The sequence below is a fragment of the Peromyscus leucopus genome, chromosome 15 (assembly GCF_004664715.2).
Source record: "Peromyscus leucopus breed LL Stock chromosome 15, UCI_PerLeu_2.1, whole genome shotgun sequence".
NCBI classification, from domain to species: domain Eukaryota; kingdom Metazoa; phylum Chordata; class Mammalia; order Rodentia; family Cricetidae; genus Peromyscus; species Peromyscus leucopus.
The window spans coordinates 39,161,605-39,181,237 of NC_051076.1; the positions used below are offsets into that span (position 1 = coordinate 39,161,605).

The 19,633-nt window shown below is 38.0% G+C and overlaps 1 protein-coding gene across 1 annotated transcript in view; it reads right to left on the bottom strand.

Moving 5' to 3' along the window:
• Positions 1 to 19,633, bottom strand: part of Tpr (translocated promoter region, nuclear basket protein) — a 58,306-nt gene that overhangs the window by 26,054 nt on the left and 12,619 nt on the right. Inside the window, 20 exon segments of the mRNA XM_028874730.2 lie at positions 1,127 to 1,311; positions 1,466 to 1,669; positions 1,946 to 2,062; positions 2,422 to 2,574; positions 3,348 to 3,514; positions 5,009 to 5,174; positions 6,001 to 6,141; positions 6,567 to 6,701; positions 7,888 to 8,050; positions 8,831 to 8,979; positions 9,072 to 9,205; positions 9,863 to 10,026; positions 10,575 to 10,801; positions 11,806 to 11,913; positions 13,674 to 13,871; positions 14,539 to 14,630; positions 14,974 to 15,114; positions 16,276 to 16,363; positions 16,440 to 16,520; positions 17,519 to 17,611. Of these exon segments, the coding sequence (XP_028730563.1) occupies positions 1,127 to 1,311; positions 1,466 to 1,669; positions 1,946 to 2,062; positions 2,422 to 2,574; positions 3,348 to 3,514; positions 5,009 to 5,174; positions 6,001 to 6,141; positions 6,567 to 6,701; positions 7,888 to 8,050; positions 8,831 to 8,979; positions 9,072 to 9,205; positions 9,863 to 10,026; positions 10,575 to 10,801; positions 11,806 to 11,913; positions 13,674 to 13,871; positions 14,539 to 14,630; positions 14,974 to 15,114; positions 16,276 to 16,363; positions 16,440 to 16,520; positions 17,519 to 17,611 (2,906 nt within the window).

The window sequence follows — 19,633 nt, forward strand, 5'->3', positions numbered from 1 at the left end:
AAAGCATTTACTTTAATAGTTATTTTCATATTTCAATGATAGATTAGTTGCTACTTTTGGGGTTAGACAGCAGCATTAGAAACATATGCCGGGCGGTGGTGGCACACGCCTTTAATACCAGCACTCGGGAGACACAGCCAGGTGGATCTCTGTGAGTTTGAGGCCAGCCTGGGCTACCAAGTGAGTTCCAGGAAAGGCGCAAAGCTACACAGAGAAACCCTGTCTCGAAAAACCAAAAAAAAAAAAAAAAACAAACCCAAACAAACAAAAAAGAAACAAACAAAAAAAGAAACATACTATCCTGGGCCTGCGCCAAATAGCTCAGGAGTTAAAAGCAATGGGTATGCTTCTGGATCAGAACCAGATCTCTGGAACCCCCATAAAGGTGGAAGGAAAAATCCACCTCCATGAAGTTACCCTCTACTTCAACAGGTGTGCTGTGGCATGGGCATGCACACACACCAAGATACAATCAATAATATGGAAAAAAAATACATTATCTTTAGGTTGTGCACACCAGCACACACCTGTAATTACTGCCAACACTTGTGAGGGAGAAGCAGCCGGGGTTAGTGAGAAAAAGACTATCTCTTTACAATTATTTATGAGACATCTAGTTTTCCTTTCTTTCTTTCTTTCTTCTTTTATTATTTTTTTTTCTTTCCCGAGACAGGGTTTCTCTGTGTGGCCCTTACTGTCCTAGAACTCACTCTGTAGACCAGGCTGGCCTCGAACTCACAGAGATCCACCTGGCTCTGCCTTCTGAATGTTGGGATTAAAGCTGTGTGCCACCACCACCCAGCCTAATTTTCATTTCTTTTGTTGAGATGGGATCTTGTTATGTAGCCCAGCTGTCCTGGAATTCCCAGTTCCCTGCTTGGTCTTCTGGGTGCCAGGACTACAGATGTGCACTGCATCAGCACACACAGCTAGTGTTTAGTTTTTCACTAAGAATCAGCTCAAGTTTTCACTACCAGATTCAATCTTAAAATCACTTATTTTATTTAATGTATTTGTCAACAGTGCCACTAGGTTCTTTGGCCAATTAATATGGAATGAGCTGTCCAGTGTGCATTTGTCCCTGTCTTACTACAGAACCACTTTAAGAAGAACATATCTGACTTACCTAAGAATTTCTAAAATCTGTTCTTGAGATTTTCCGTCTTCACTGAGAGATGTATTTAATGGTGCTTGCACAACCTCTTTCATAGAGGCAACTACCTTGTCACTTAATTTTTCAATTTGATCATGAAGTAGTCTGTTTTGTTTCTCTAGATCTTCACAGCGAGACACACTCTTGGAAACTTCATCCTATAAGCCAAGAATCCATTATAATGGTTTCCCAAGTGTAAAGGGAAAAAAACAACAACCAAAAAACAAAACAAAAACAAAAACAAAAAAACCAACAACAAAACCAAAAACCTTTCATTTCTCAAAAAGGATCCACTGTAATCTGCAACAATACCTTCAACACCCTCTCTCTTTCTTCCCAGGATGCTTTACATGCCAACAACTGTGACTCTGCTTTCTGAGTTGTTTCTTCCAAATGCTGACGGACTGATGTCATCTTTGAAACCTGTTCCTTGGCAGCTTGCAGAGCTTCAACATCAGCAGCATGCAGCATCAATTCTCTCTCATACTTATTCTGAGCTTCCACAGCTATTTTAGCCTGTAATTAACAATTCCCCCATTGACAAAGAAGATTAAAATCCACGAAGTGAATACTTTCACACAAAAAATGTATTTTCTCTGTATGCACGTATTTGAAGGCCTCTAGAGCTCCCCATCTTATTTCTCTCAGACAGGGTCTTTCCCTGCATCTGTCTGCTGCCGGCAACCCTCCATCTTCTGTACATAGTGCTGGGGTTTCACATTTTGCGTGGAAGCTGGAATCCAAACTGAGGCTGAAAGCTCACTGCTCAGAAACTATGAAAAGGACACTCACTTGTTCCTGACAGTCACGTCTGGCTTGCTGTTCATTAGTTAAAGCTGTGCTTGCTCTCTGCAGAGCTTCTTGTACTTCATTCTGAACACTAGAAAGTGTCTTCTTCAATTCAGATAACTAAACAAAACAAGGGTCAGACACAGTTAACTACAAACTTGGAAAATTAACTAAATTGAACACAGCTATAATCTGATGCAATCTACAGTTTTTACTAATCCATATCCTCTGCCTACCAGTTTGCAAAATTTGAGGCAAAGCTTCTAAAAATAGCACTAATAGGCAATTTTGTAAACTGGTCTAAAATTTCCAAAAGGAAATTTATCCAGATGCACAGAATAGAGTGAAATACAAATTTAAAATTGATAGGTACGCATTGAATCCATTTTCTGCTGAAACAAGCCAAAGTGTAATTTCTGAACTGGTAAAGAGGATTCAACCTTTGAAGAAAGAGAGCTCTATGGACCCAGTGAACTCACCTGCTGCTCCATGCTCTCAATGGCTTTTCTCTTGTCATCCTGAAGTTCCTGTTTCTCCTTCTCAACTTCCATCAGCTTTTTCTCCAACTGTGTCTGAAACTCTGCTGATTCTTTTAAACGGACTTCAATATTCTTATGCACTTCCTCTGTCACCTTCGTCACATCACAGCAAGAAACAAAAGGGATAAAAATTACACCTAACATTTTTTCCCATTCTAAACTAAACCGGAACCAAACTAAAGTTATTATTTGTCTTATACTAAAAGAATCCCCAAAACACCGATTAGCTAAGCAGATATGCCACATAAATCTAGAAGCATAACTTCTCTTTCAACCTGGCTATTATTCATTTTTTAATTGAAATCCAAATCTCTTATTTCCCTGTCCAGCCTCATATCCATTAGCCGAAATCTACTTACTTGGTCTATCATTAAAAGATATTTTCCTTATATACTGATACCCATTGATGCAATTACAGGAGGATTTTCCAAAATAGAGAGTGACCTTACTGTTTTAGCCGCCACAACAATGTATCCTCAATCTACTACATTAGTCTTTGAAGAAAATTTTCTATGACACATTAAGAACCAATGGTCCCACATAAGCTCAGACATAATTTAACACATTTATCTGAAGACTTTCTCTCTCTCACATTGACACCTTTCTCCTACCTTTGATTATCCATAGCCTCTATTCAAATGTGCATGCCTGTCATGTTATGGGAAGCCATGCAGACATAGCAGGTCTCATTCCCCTCAATGTCTGATCTGTACCTATTCCTTGCTTTCTAAGTTTTGTGGGTTTTATTTTGATTTATTAGAACCAAGAACTTTTCAGCAGTAAGAACAATGATGCAGTCCAACCGATACCACGCTGCTTTACATACAAGCAAGTTCTTAATTAAAGACAATGTGAGTTATACATACCTGTTTCTCCTTGTTCAGGGAATCTTCTAGACTAGTCACCATTGCCCGATACTGCTCCACATTACTAGCACTTGTCTTGAGTCTCTCCTTCAAGTCATTGACCTGCTCTTCAGCCTGCCTTAGCTGACTCATAAGATCATCAACATCATCTTTGTCACTAGGCTGACCTGTAAGACATTGAAAGCTCTAATAAAATAGATACTTCCAATTAATGCTTTAAGCAGCTTTAAGACGACTACTACCAAGAGTGCATGAAACCAGGATTAAGGCAAAAAAAGTTGAATACCAAAATAAAAATTAGGCCAGGCATGGTGGCACATGCCTTTAATTCCAGCAAGGGGTAGGCAGTTCTCTGATTCAGGGTTGGCATGGTCTACATAGTAAGTTCTAGGCCAGCCAGAGTCATGGCAGCCAGGGCCCAAGAAAGCAAGGAAGGAAAGAAGGAAGAAAAATCTAATCTGTTATCTCACTGCTTCTAAAAATTCAAATGATTGAAATCTCATCACAAAAATTAAAAATATTTGAGAGAATATCAAACCAAATCTACAAGCTGTAGTTTATCCCAACTTTTGTTTGATCTAAAATAAATGGACGAGCAAACTGCAGGTTGAAAAGAATGCTTTGTCATAAAATATCAGTAAGAGGAGATTACTGGATAGTAACACATCCACTAAACATGTACCAGACACCTGTATCTAAGTGTGTATTATACACACACAAGCTTGTGTTCCACTATTAATACAATGATATAGAAAGATCCTATGGAAACAGAGGTTTTAAATTTGAAATGGCAGATCTGTGTGAGACAGCAGAATCAAACACAGTTTTACAGTCCAAGGATGCCAACCAACACAAACAAAGAATTCTTTGACAGGACCTTACCATAGATTTAGTAAAAAACAAAACAAAACAAAACAAAAAACACAAAACCAAAAAACCCTGTGGTGGTTTGAATGAGACTCACACCCCCCATAGGCTTGGTTCCCAGTTGGTAAACTACTGGGAGGGGTTGGGAGGTGTGGCCTTGTTGGAGCAGATGTGTCACTGGGGTTGGGTTGTGAGGGTTTCAAAAGCCCAAGCCAGGCCTGTGGCTCCCCTCTCTGCCCACGGATCTGCAGATCAGGATGCAGAATTCTCAGCTACTCTTTTAGCACTATGCCTTTCTGCCTGACACCAAGATTCCCCACCATGATGATAATGGACTGTCTGGAAATAGCATGTCTCCAATTAAATGCTTTCCTTTATAAGAGTTTTCCTTGGTCACGGGGTCTCCGCACAGCAGTAACAACCCTAAGATAATCTCTTATTTCAAACCATAAACAAATTTTAAGTATCAATAAATGGGTACATTGTTGTAGAGAACTTGCTTTACATATGTGATGGATGCTCTGGGTTTGAGCCACAGAAAGACCACACCATTCCAAGCCAGTGCCTTCAAAGAATGGGAAACTCAGAACATTGCCTAGCCTGGTGTCAAACACCTGTTTGAATTCCCAAGTCTTCCAAATGTATTTTAGAAAAACAGCTTTTCGACTTGGAAAGTAAAATGGTTTCTCCAGTCTTCATTGGGAAGCATAAAGAGGGGATTTATTTACAAGACAGGGCATAAGCTTAAAGACTAATCTTTTTTTATCAATACTACACCAAGCTACTCTTTTTACCTTTACCAGTTCTCTGCGTAGACTGAGAAGCAAGCTGGGCTTCCATATTATTAAGGTGCTGTTTCAGTGTAGCAGTTTCCTTCTGAGAATTTTTTAACAGTTCTTTTGTGTTAAGATGAAGGTTTATCTCTGTATCTAGCTGTCTCTTCGTATCTAACAGCTGAACCTGTAAGAAACAAATGCATTGTAACACTATAAAGATGACATGTAGGTTCCTAGGAAACGAGATGTTAAAAGCAATTTCTTAAGGATCCTTAGAACCCTTGCTCAGCAAGAGTAGAACCACTGAAATTCTTAAAAAGACAAGGGCACATGTTACAATCATGATTTGTAATATAAGAAAGAGAAGACTATGCTAGCTTACTGAAATAAGTATCTGGAGTATGTCACAAGAAAGAAAATGAAGAGACTTCAGCAGATTCCCTGAACTGAGAACACAGACCAAACCATCTCTAGTTCCTGCTACAGAGTACCAGAGAGAAACTGCACAGAAAGAGCACTCTCGGGTAAACAGAGGACAACTCTTCAATGTCCAGCACATTGGTGATGTGCACACATTTGTGAAATTATCACAAATCATCCAAAGGCTCAGCATGAAGAGGGCCTAACACTGAAAATGCCAGCTGAGATGCGGAAGGGGCTCCTGGCAGCGGACAGTGGCTAAAGAGGGAGCACCCCTCTCCTTTGGGGACCTGGCTACAGGCAGGTGGCAGCAGTGGGCTTGTGGGGGTCACTAATGATCTAGGGACTCGTACTAACAAAAGAGACAGGAAAACGAGGAAGGCGGGTGGGAGGGAGACAAGGTGGTGACAGCAACGGAAGCTGGAAGGAGGCCGTGGACAGATGCACTCCGTGTTATGAAATGTACTGAGCTTTCAAAGAGTAAGGTTACTTCAGAGTGTACGAACTTTGATAAAACCATGCTTCATCTTAGACAGCATTTCTACACAGAACAGTACCTACAAATTCCACATGCAGAGGCTGACACTCACATCTAGATTCCGAGTAAGCGTATGTCTTTGTTCCACCTCGTTCTCCAGCTTCTTCTTCAGGTGAGAGATCTCGTGCTCCAGTTTTTCTATCTGACTACTCAGCCTTTGTTTGGTTTCCGTTTCCGATCGCTCTAGTATTCCCTGAGGTGAAAAGAGCGAAGATGCTCTTTTAAATGCTCAATAAAGAAAGCAATACAAGGAACATTAGAGGCTAGGCAGAATTATGAGATTACAGTCTACGTTGAAGGTAGAAATGAGGTTTTCTTTGTAGGTTTACAAAGGAAGTATTAGCAACTTTCCATATTACAACACACATTTATTTAATGGTGTGGGAGTGGAGGCAAGAAACACTACAGTAGTTATACAGTAAATAGTTGTAAAGCTCTGACATGCCAATTATAGTGTTTCAATCAATTCTCTTCCTGAGTTTCCTTTAAAATATTTTTTAGCACACCTCCAATTTAAATGGTCACCATAATGGATGAAAAAAATAATGAATTGTCTTGCTAGGAAATTTAAGAAGGTACAAAGGCTAATACTATTTCAGGTGTTTTCTATTTGGTTACCTGGATTGTCTGTAGATTAGTCAGCAACAAGTTCTGTCCCCTCTGTTCCGCTAATAAAGACTCTCTTTGCTGAGAAAGACGGACTTCTGACAATTTAAGCATTTCTTTCTCCTTCTTCAAATTTTCTGCTCTTACCTTAAAATGAATACAAATGAAAAAAATGTTTGGAAATACTGCGTCAAATGTAATACACTTACAAAATTAAAATCAACTCTTCGTTATTATGTATTTCTTAATGTAATTTAGACTACAACCCTTGATCAAGTAAACATAATTCCCAGTTTCATGCACAGAATATAAAGATTGGGAATACTAACAGGTCAAAGGAAAAAAATCTATCACTCAACACCAATAGTCACAATTACTTTGCTTTAACAAAGTATTCTTTAAAAATAGTGTAACTCTAGCTGGAGACAGCACAGTGGTTAAGAGCATTTGCTGCTCTTCCAGATGTCTTGGCACTCACACCAGGCAGCTCACACCTGTCTCTACCTCCAGCTCAAGGGGATCCGATGCCTCTGGGCTCCTCAAGCACCTGCACTTACATGCACATATAACATACAGACATATGTCTACACATAATTAAAAAAATTATAAAAATGAAACAAAGCAAAACCCCAAATCCAAAACACCAGAACAAACAAATATGTGTCTAACTATGCCATAATCAAATTAACGTAACTATGAATTATTTAAGTTTTATATTCCAAATTCGTTTCAAAGGATTTCTTTCAAAGCAATGACTAATCTAATTAGAATTCTTTTCTTCCTTAAAGAGTGCACTCTACGTCTCAAGAGAGATGCAACAGTGACTTAAAATTCAATATTTTCAAAGTATTCAGATTGAGTCCTGAGTCATTAATTGTCAATCATAAAACTTTAAACTATCAGTTTGAAAAGAAAAAGTTCCTATTTCCTACCACAATGTAGAGCTAGATAAAGTGAAATGTAGCAGGCAAACTAAAACAATGAATTCAAGTTCTAACTAATTATTTCACATGACTATCAAAGATGCAAATTACTTACTAGGATCTTGAACCCATTTCTCCTAAAAGAGATGACAAATAGCACCTACCTTATTAGATAAAAACCAAAAACTGATGGTATATTAATTTTATCACAATCCAATTTGATATTTAGTTGGGTTTATTTCTTTTTTTAATGCTCAACTAAGATTTTATTTAGTCTTCCATGGACATAGGTAGGCTATTTCGAAAATATGTATTGTAGTCCATACAATGCTTAACTAAGTTCTTTCAACCAATAAAATCGAAGGAATAACTAGGGATAATACAACAGCTGGGGGAGGAACTGGTCTCACTTCGGCAACAGCGAGCTTCTCGTTGGCTCCTCTCAAGTCTTGCGTCATTGTGTTGATGATCTGCTCCTGCTTCTGAGTTGTTGCAGTGAGTTTCTGATTCCTCTCTTGCAGAGACGTTATTTCTCGGCGATACCCTTCAACATTATCTTGCAGCATTTCATAACTGGTAATAAAGACAAATATTTCTTAGGTCTCTGATGAATTCCACAAAAATTTAATTTCACACGATTAAAATTAGAAAGTGGCTTGTGTAATAATGTGTTACCTTCCATATTCCCCTTACTTAGCAGGTAAAACCGAAGTTATAAATAAGGCAGTATTTTATGCTCAATAACTTACTAAAAATCATGTTGAAAACAATGTCAATGCACTTTGAATACATAAGATAACAACCACAATGAAGGAAACGCTCCAGAAATGATAGCCACTGTGGCACACACTTGCAATACCAGCCATGGTGGCACACACTCATAATACTAGCATTGGGAGGCTGAGTCAGGATTCTGTTCCAAGTTTGAGGCTAACTTTGTTACTGACTATCAGGCTACCTGGGGATATACAGTGAGAGCTACACACCCACAATACTAGCACTGGGAGGCCAAGACATGCTAGCATGGTCTACTGACTATTATGCTACCCAGGCTACAGAGTAAGACCCTGTCTCAAAAAATTAACACTCCTCACCTCCTCAGAAAGAGCTCCAGAAACAATTTGAGGAAAGGAAACCAGCAGCATTCATTACATGAACCTCAACTGACAAAAATGCACCCTGGTCTTACCCAGGAGAATTCACAACCAACACTAAGATATGAAGCATTACAGTTTCCCATTGTGGAACACATTCCACAGAAAAACAATATTAAATTAATTCTCGAACCTGACTGACACGTATATTGAAGTTTAACATTTAATGTCATTAATTCTCAAACAAAAGAAAATTTACCGTTTAGAAGCAAAATCTAGTTGAGTTGAAATTTTGGTGTTTTGTGAGCGCAGATCTGTGACTTGCTCCTGAAGTTTCTCTAACTGCTCATTTTGAAGTTTTTCACTGTCCATTTTTTCTTTTTTATAGTTCTCAAAGATTTCCTGCAACTAAATATTGGGGATCATTAGACGATGATACTTTCCTTAAAACCTCAGCCTGAAACTAACCTGTGACTTTAGCCAGGTATCATAGTCTTTACCTGTTTCAGGGCGGCCTTGGCTTCTACAGCCTCTGTGGATTCAATGACAGGTACCGGAGCAGGAGTAGAAACAGTCTGTGAGGTACTTGAACGTTTTGGAGTTGACACAAGAGAAATATCATCTAAACTTGAAGCTTCAGAAAAAAAAAAAAAAAAAAAAAAAAAAAAAAAACATAAACTGTTTTGCTTACTTTCATAAATTGGTTTTAAGATTTACTTGCAAAAGCATCATTACTAAATCAAGAAGTGGAAAGCAAATTATTACTGTAGTTTTCAGAGAATGAATGAACCCATTAAAAACTATTAAAGATTGGTGGCTCAGTGGGAAGAGCTGCCTGATGACCTGGGTCTGACCCCTGGGACCCTACCCACTGGGAAGAGAAAACTACCAACTCCCACTAGTTATGCTGACCTCACACACACAGTAGCGTTCATGCGTGCACACACATGCATACACACACAAAAAGATTGTTCCTGGTTTTTTATTAGAGGCAGTTTGTTACAAATTAAAATAATAAAACAAGAAAAAACTCTGAAATTCACTAATAAGAAGTATGTTTTCAACAGTATTCATTGATTTCTTATTTCTTAGCAGTGTAAGAAGTATGTTTTCAACAGTATTCATTGATTTCTTATTTCTTAGCAGTGTGTCAAAATGACACCTAAAAATTGGTGACATAAATGACAAACAGTAGTTGAAGTCAGTTTCTATATTAGAGTAGCTACTGCCTTTGTCACAAAACCTATTCAGTATATTTCCAAAATACTTTCCTGAAATAACAAAAACCCACCTTGTAATGGAATGGCCATTCCCGTCGTCTGTGACAATAAAATCCGGTACATGTCACGCTGACGAACTATGGAATCAACAAGCTGCATTTGATGCTGTCGTGACTCACGGAGCTGTTCCAGTTCAGTCAGAGAGTTCTCAAGCTTATGTTGAAGCTCAGAAATTCTGCAGAAAACGGATAGTGTTTGTGGGTCCATGTTCAGAGGTGAGCACAGTTTCTATTACAATATAAGTCATCTAAACACCTTCTGCCTTCAAGCACACCGCTTTCCTATCTTTTCCCTTTTCTTCTGCTGATAATTACTTCTCACAATTCCTACCAGAGGACTTATCAACAGCATCTGAAAAATCTGTCAATATCAAACCAACTGAAACTTCAATCTTCTTGCTTTTTAAACTATTCTTCCTTCCCTAACACATATATCTTTATAAAAGTTCAGTATACTACTTGAGTAATGCCCACGTAGCTTTTCCACGAAGACTTGCTTCTTGAAACTTATATGAAGTCTGCCAAGCTACATATTGCTACTGACAGGCTTTTACCTATTTTAGCACTAGTCAAATTAAACTGAGGTTTACCTCCTTATTAAAAATAACTTCACAGTACTGTTGCTTAGCATGATTTTCCTAAGTCACTATAGTCCCATTATCCAGCATTGCTAAGGACACAAACAGTAACTAGTGCTTAGCACATTGGCGTGCTCGCTGCTTACTTAGAGGATGTTGTTTCTTGTTCTTCTCTTTCCCGGGTTTCCCCAAGTTCTCGAAGAGCAAATAAGAGACGCTGGTTCTGCTGCTGGAGCTCTTCGATATTCCTGTAAGATACTAGATGCTGCGATATCACTTCCGACGAGCTACTTATGTCGGCAGAGCTGACCTCTTCATCACGGATCACATGGTTACCCCGGGCTTCTTCAAGCTCCATCAAGAGCACTCTAATCTAGAAATGAAAATTGAATGTCATAAATAGTTACTGTTAGAAGCTTTGGTTCAGGGAACATATAGAAGAAATGAAAGATTTCAAATGATAGCATCATTTGTAAAAAGATTAAAAAAGATTTTTAAACAAAAAAGCAATTAATGCTATCTTAAAAAAGCAAAACATCAAAATTTATCACTTAGATGTTAAAAATGTAAAAAAAATTTAAATGAAAGTTATTTTTAATACAAAGAAAACTTACTGAAAAGCAGAAAACTATAATTCCAGAAACATGGCTACTTTTCTAAAGCAAAACTACAAGTAGCTATTCTGTGTTTATTTTATATGGTAGGGTAGACGAAGAGCAGACATGGTGATACTCATCTGAAATTCCAGCACCCAGGAAGATGAAAGAGACTTAGGGCTCAAGGTCAACTGGATGTATGAACAAGTCCCTTTCTCGGAAAACATGAGTAATGTACAGTATATTCTATTTTTTGTTTTGTTTTGTTTTTTGAGACAAGGTTTCTCTGTGTAACAGCTCTGGCTGTCCTGGAGCTCACTTTGTAGACCAGGCTGGCCTCAAACTCACAGAGATCAGCCTGCCTCTGCCTACCAAGTACTGAGATTAAAGGCATCCACCACTACCACCACCTGGCTTAGTATAATCTAATTTTAGCAAAACACACACTTACATATTCAGATGTGCACTTATTGATACATGAATGACACGAAGTAAATATGTACCAGTTTGCTAACACTGTTTACAGTCTAGGACCAGCAAGCTAGGAAGATGGGAGATGGAAACAATCAAGAAAACCCCCTCCCATTTCAATAGTTTGTGTACTCATTTCACAATTTGAAAATGAATCAAGACTAATCCTGCTGGAGTGTTCCTACTAATTGACTAGAACACCTTCCACCTTTCTTAGAAGGGCTTTCCTCAGATACTAGGACACAGACTCAAACATTACTGGGCAGTCAGCATTACAAAGAAACCTGGAAAACATACGAAATAGTCTAACCTGTTGTGAAAGATCTTTTATTTGCACTTCCATTCTCTGATTGTCCCTTTCAAGTACTGACGAATGTTTGTTGGCTTTATCAGTTTCCTCCTGCAGTCGCTGAATTTCCTTTAAAATGTAAGCACAAGTGGAAAGTCAGTAGCACCTTCAAGGATTTGTGTGTGTGCAAGAAACCAAGCATTTTCTGCCCTTATCAAGTTTATTGACAAGTACAGTATATTACCAAATGGCCCCCAAATCTCCATGACCAGAAGATCTACAGTAGCAATCATGGTTAGACTGATCAACTTGAGATGTCAACATTAAATGTGCTGGGTAAGACACAGAAGACTTGATTAAAAGCATCAGCAGTACATCTACATAGAAGCAGCACCAAACAGTGGCCACCCAGAAGGTGAGCACAGGGCTCTGCATTTCTACAACACAGCATCAGGCAGAGTTTTAAGAACCCTCCCCAAACCAGAGGGATTTAAAAATCTGTTCTATCTCCCTTTTGGACTCATAAGTTTTTACATAATTTAAATCTATCCTGGTGTTTTCATGTACTTTTAAGAAGCTGTGAATAAGTTAACTGCAAGGAGAAATGTGACAAAAGAAGTACACAAAAACTCATAAAAGACAGCAGCACTCATAAACCTACCAAGTCCAAAGCAAGATGTATTACACCGCATGGTAGATGTAGCTGGGTGACAATTAGAATCTTGCAAAAAAGCACTGAAGATTTACATTAGAGAACACACGATACATGTTATGGGCAGAAAATTCCAGTTATTAAAATATATACAAATGGCCTTTAAGCCCTGTTATTATTAGGAAAGTGAAGGGACAAAGTGTTTTCTAAGGTGAAAGCTGCTATTCTAATTGATAAGTTTTTCTGCCCGTTAATTATCCACACCCACTTAATTATCAGACACCAAGAAGCTCCAGGCAATATCCTATTAACAGGGAAACTTAATGGCCCAATTGGTCCTAAGAGAATTCTTCAAAAAATAGCACTGTGAGGGTATTTTGTCAGACTGCCAATAGTCCTTTAGGGCAAAATGAGTAAGTTACTCTGATGCAAAAGACTGTATTAGCTACATTTGCATTTCAGTGCTTTCTAAATCATAACAGAAGAAAACATTTAATTCTGAATTAAGGGTACAATTTTCTCATATTCTCCAAGAAGGAAATAAATCAGTTAATAGTAGCAGAATAAATTCACTTATCTACATTTCTTCAATAAAGTTCTCCCATAAATCTTAAAGACTTTTCTCTGTAATAAGCTATACCCTAAAAGTAAATTATTATTATTATTATTATTATTATTACTACTACTAATATTATTATTATTATCCTGGCTGTCCTGGAACTTCCTTTGTAGACCAGGCTGGCCTTGAACTCACAGAGATCTGCCTGCCTGAGTGCTGGTATTAAGGGCATACGCCACCACTCCAGGCTTAAAGGTAAATTATTTAGAGTATAAACTTCCTTCAATCATTAAGTAAAACATAACCTCCAATAGCAAAGAATATTCATGAACTTCTTGCAACGTTTAAAATGGCAAAGGAACTGTTACAAGATAATGCACAGATAGGCTAAATTTTTAAATGATACAAAAATCTGTGCCGTAATATCAAATAGTATAGTCATTTCTACATAGGCTATCAAAACCATCTGAGAAAAAATAGTTAAGGTTTACTTCTCGATTGCTTTAAAGTATGTAAAAGGCTCTTACAATTGAGCTGAGTGAAAGTGAAACTTTGTCATGGCGGGGTGTCATGTAAAGCTTCAAGCTGTTCCGGTGCAAAGACCTTTATGAAAAAACTACCCAGTAGATGTTTCGTTAGCAGCTCTGCCCAAAGCTCAAGTTCAGAAATGAAACCAACCTTCATAGCTTGCTCCAGCTTTGCAGATAAACTCGCCACAGCTTTCTGAGCACGCTCATACTCTTCACGCTGGCGTTTCAATATCGGTGCTTTGGCTTCCACTTCCTTTACTATCTCATCCAGATACTTATTAATTCTTTTATTTTCTAGTTTCTCCAAAAGCAACTGATCCTGAGTTTCCACATAAGCATTATATAACTGGAAACAGAAAAGGTGGTCAGTTCACTAAGCTGAAGTGTAACAACAGTAGTACATGGTCTACGGAGGCTCACAGTAAACATCCCTTACCAGTTACAAAAAAGAAATATTTGTTACATACCACACACAAAGAACTAAGAACAGTTTAACAATTCCTTTGTCCTGACTTATTGCTCACTTTTAATTATATGTCTGTGTGTGCGGGGTAAAGGGGGTTCGTGCATGTGAGTGAAGGTGCCTGAGGAGGTCAGAAGACGGTAAATCCCGTGAGCTGGGGCATGGTGGTGTGAACTGGGTGCTAGATAGGCACTTTTAACCACTGAGGCACCTCTTTAGCTCCAGCATCTCCCTCCTTTTATTATTAAAACGTTTATTACTGTATGTGTGTGTATAATGCATCTGTGTGCATGCCGAGGTGTGTATGCGGAGGTCAGGCGACAACTTTTGAGAGCTGGTTCTCTCACCAGGGGTTCTGAGGACAAAGTCTGTCAGACTGCAAGCTCAAGTGCTTCTACTCATGGAGCCACCTCCCTGGACAAAGAACTCCTCCTAAGAATGATCTGCTAACCACCAGGTTATTTAAGAAAAATGGGAGGGAGGGGCACTAAGTTTCAGAGACATCTGAGCACTTCTGTAATAATGGAACACAATCTACTACCGTTCTTACCTCAGTTAATTTCATGCCAGGCTTTACAATTTTAGCTACAGCTGCTGCAGTGGGAGACATGGCTGCAAGCTCTTCTTCAGACAAGATCGCTCCTGTGCAAACACAGGCAGAATTATTTTCCCTTTTTCCAAAATTGCAAAACAGAAAGCCACTAATGAATATTTAAAGAGAAAGGTAAGTATTTTACTTATTGTATTTCAAATATAACACAAATATGAAGACCACATAATGATAATTGGCTATTCTAGGAATTAATAATCAGATGTGATCAAATGGTACTTTTATCTGATTATGCTGAAGCCACACAGTGTGTTATTTTTCTAATAATTAAGTTTTCTATATTGTAGCATGAAAGAGAAACGCTATTATTTTAAGCTACCATGTTTAGATAGGTTTTATTGGTTCAAGGAATTAACAAGTATGTGTTAGTCATACCTTTACGTTTTGTGGCAGAAAGCAGGTCATTTGCATTCTCTAATTCCTTTTCCAATTTCCCTATTTTCTCAAGCATTTCTTTTTCCATTTGATCTTTAGATTCTTCAGCTTGTAGAAGATGATCTTGTATTGTTTTGTTGGCTAAACACATTTTTAAAGACAGAATATTGAAACATTAAAATCTTGCAGTTTATCAACCATAACATAGTAAGAATCTTTCCCTCTGGAGACAACATTAAATAAAGAGGCCACACTTGATGGTTATTTTCCACTGGAAGTCCTGGTTCTCCTTATCAGCCTTGAAATACTTCAGTCTAAATGCTTCAGTCTGATGGGGCTAGTCTCTTTTTAACACTTCTTAACAATGAAAACACAAGAGACTACATCTTTGGAAACCACTTTGGCCTTTACTTTAAAACATAAGAAATGAGTAGAAAAGATAACTAAACATAAAGATCATAAACACTGTTGGATTTCCATTTCCCTGAATTCCATATTATAGATTTAACCATGGCTTGAAAATGAGAAAAAAAATGTATCTGTAATGAAAATGCAGACTATTTTGTCACCATCCCATAAACAATAAAGCACAACTACTTATACTGTAATACATACTATGAACAACCTAAAGTTAGCTTAAGGGAGACAGGCAGTTGTGTGTAGGTTATAAGCAAGTCCTATACCACTTTAAATAAGAGAACTGAATATCTTTAAGTCTCCTTGATGGGTCCTGGTGCCAATTCTTGAGATGTGATGTTTATATTCGTAAGGTTAAAATTATCCTTTGCTTGAATTTTCTTCAGGTTTGGCATAATTTATCTGTGAAACTTTATCTATAGTTTTTGCTAGTTTGATATTTTAACAAGGAATCTATGTGTAAATCTAAAAGCCTAAAATCTATATAAAAGCCTAAAGCCTATATAAAGGTCTAGGTATGTAATTTGAATGAATAGGTAATTACTTAGATTATCTGAGGTTTGTCATTCAGTGAACTAGAATATCTCTAAGATCACTAAGAATTTATATCCACTGTGGTATGACTGACTAAATACATACGGGGTCGGGGGGAGAGGAAGGAGGAAAGGAGGGAGAGAGAGAGGGAAGCAAAGGAGAGAGGGCAGGGAGGAGAAACTGCCAAGGTTTAACGACTGACAACTTTTCTGAGCCTAGGCTCTTTATTCCGTACCAAATTTTGTCCCCAATAAAGCCAAGCCTTACTTTTAAATTAAACCAGCTCCACAAATACGAAGAAATGTACTTTTACCCTCAAACAAAACCATCTTGTCATCCTCTGAAGCTTACCTTCCCCAGCCTCTTTCAGAAGTTTGTGCAGTTCATCCACCGCCCGAGTCAGTTCATTGCTCTTGGCCTCAGAGTCGTCAGCAGCACTCTACAAGTTAATCATAAAGTCACCACCAGCCAAGAATCATACGGTAGGATGCTAATGTGTGTGGTGGAGTTCTTACCTTGTATAGATTGGAGAGTTTTATGTGAGCATTCAATTCATTGTGGAATTTCTCTTCCATACTGGCTTGCTGTTCTTTGGCCTAAAATAAGACAAAAAAAGTACAATTATATCAATGTATACACTAGTAAGTACAGCTTGAATTATTTAAGATATTTATGAATCATCGAGAGAAAGTCCATTTTGTAAAGATAACAATTGAAACAGATTTCTGATAGTAAATTACTTTGAGGATAAATACTTTTAAAGCAAAATATTAAAATTTAAAATGAACTCATACTAGTTTTGTACCTAGTATTTAGTCCACAGCATGTAACTGCTATTTATGATTCTACTCAGCCTAGTAAATATTTGGAGACAATCTGGTTGTTTTATGGGTGTTAGAGAAAGATGAAACCATGGAATCATACAGGTGTGGAAGTAAAGGCAGATAATCTTATCACTCAGGAACTAAGGATTATTAATTTGAGGCACCTTGCTTGAGCTACAGAAGTGGGTCTAGACTATCCTTGAAAACATAGTAAGATCTTATCCAAAAAACCAAAAATATTCGACAATATTTTGTCAAATAACAGCAGTCCACACTTTTTAGTACTTTTGTAAACAAAATTTATTTTAGGGCCTGTAGCTCTATTGGTAGTGCTAGGGTCTGAGAATCCAGGAATAATCCACCAGAAAGACTGGTCAATCTTGACTAGAATATTGATTCCCAGCACTATATAGAAGCAGGTGTGATGGGAGCACACTTCTAATCCCAGAACTCTGGAGAAACAGGAGGTTTAAAAGTTCAAGGCCTGGTAGTGGTGTACACACCTCTAATCCCAGAACTTGGGAGGCAGAGTTAGACAGATCACTGAGTTCAAGGCCAGCCTGGCCTACAGAGAGAGTTCCAGGACAGGCAGTTACATACCTAGAGAAATCTTTCTCGAAAAACCAAACAAAACCAAAAAAAGCTGAAGGCTCTCCTTGGTTACACCAGTAAGCCATAATTAATGCCAGCCTAGGCTTCATAAGACTCCTGAAATTAAATTAAACCAAACCACAACAAAACAAAAAGTATTTTTAAGCAGTCATATGTACCTCTTTTAATTTTGTCAACAAATCCTCTACATGTTTCTGAAGATGTTCATTTGATGTTTTTAAGCCATTCATCTGTTCTTCCAGTCTCAAAACCTAGAAACAAATGGAGGTGTCATAACTGAGATCAATTTAATATGAAGTTTATACTATCAAAAGGAAAATAACTCCCTTCAAAAAAGGTAATTTATAAGTATGCATTATTAAGAAAATAAGATCTTTTTTCTCTGTCATCTGCCTACAATGTGGTGAAATCCCTTTATTACAAACCTCAGCCTCCATGATGTCCCTGATCAAGACCACAGGCCAAGCAACCATCGACTGTGCCCTATGAGCCCAGAACAATCTGAAGTCTACCTCCAACAGTCTCTAAAAGAGCACCAAGGAGACACCGACTAGAACGCTGTGCCCTTTGCTATTTTACGACCGAAGACAATGCTCTAGCTTCATACAGGAAACAGCACAGAGCGCATCTGGTCCCCAGTAGCAGGAGAAAGACTATCTCTGGTTCTCACAGTGGATGTAACTCAAACAGTTTACTTTTTTTTGAGGAAATCCACTGAAAAGATTCTCATAAAAGTACAAGTTTCAGATGATTTTAAGGTCAGACTACTGGATTTGGTGAAAGAAGCCAAATATGACCCATCACCTCCTGATGGCAGCTAGTCCTTTCATGATGTACAACCTGGACAGAGTCTCTTGGCAACCATCTCAGAGAAAGACTCTTGAACTTGATGGAGGTCCATACCAAACTCTTATCACCTACACTGTGGGAAAATTGCAGGTCTTCTCTCCAGAGTTCTGGGGCTATGTGCTCATTGCATCCCCTCAAAGGAAACCTCACCAGGAGTGATGCTCCCCAGAAGTTAAAAACACTCTTGGCCTCGGAGATTATGCAACAAGACTTCTTTGCCACAAAAAATCTTTGTTCTTCTTCCTCTTTTACATAGGCCACATCTCTGCTCACCCATGACAAGATTTCAGAACTGAAACCATCTTCAGGAAACTTAGCAGAATACTGGATATGCTATGTTAACTAATAATCCTTATGTGGTCTTAGACATATTCTAGTTAACCTAATGACAAACCTTAGATAATTCAAGTGATTATCCATTCATTCAAACTACATACCTGGATCCTTATATAGGCTTTAGGCTTTAATATAGGTTTTTGACTTTTAGATTAGCATATAGATTCCTTGTTAAAATTTCTAACTTGCAAAAACTACAGATGAAGTTTCACGGGGAAATTATGCCAAAGAGTGAAGAAAACCAAACAAAAGATAATTTCAACCGTATGTAAATAACTTACAACCCTAGTTGTATTGTCTTTAGCACACAACCAGACAACCACTTAATATTAGCGCACAGGGTGGATACTAATAAGGCTTCCATATTAATAACTCCTAATGCATCAAGATTCCATAGGGAATTGTCTGGTTTGGGTCTTGAGGATGTCTTTTTAATTGAAGGAGGAATTAGCAATCATCACCCATATTCAGGCAACTCAATGTCTCAATGACTGAAAAATAAGGTTAATGCTACTGAGAAATTTTAATGGCACCACTGTTGCTCCATTCACAAATTAGACATAGTTATAGGAGCTTGCCAGCAGGTACACATGCTTTTAAACAGTCACTCTGTAGAACAATACTTATAAATGAGGTAACAATAAGAAATCTTTTGAACATTAACTATTGTACCTGAGTCTACTACAAAGTTTAGTATTAACCTGAAAAGATTTTTCGAATTCCTTGTGAAAGTTATTTTAGATAAGATGATTGCTCTGGACTCTGTGATCTACACAGGGAGGAGTGTGCTTAACAAGAGCACCTGCTACCCAAGGGTAAACACAGGTGGTACTGTAGAAACTACAGGGTCTAGTGCAAGGAATCAACAATTAGAACATGGAGACTCCTCTTACAGGTCAATCTTTACTCAATGCTCATTTCTTTACCTGACTTGTCATGAAACATATGTTAGTCTCTTGGAATTACCTTCACGTTAGTAATCATAGTGATCTTAGGTTTGTGTGCAGCCATTCAGTGCACCAAATGTCTCACTTCAGTAACCGTAACAAGAAGAAAACAGACATTCAACTGTTGAACCTACATCACTA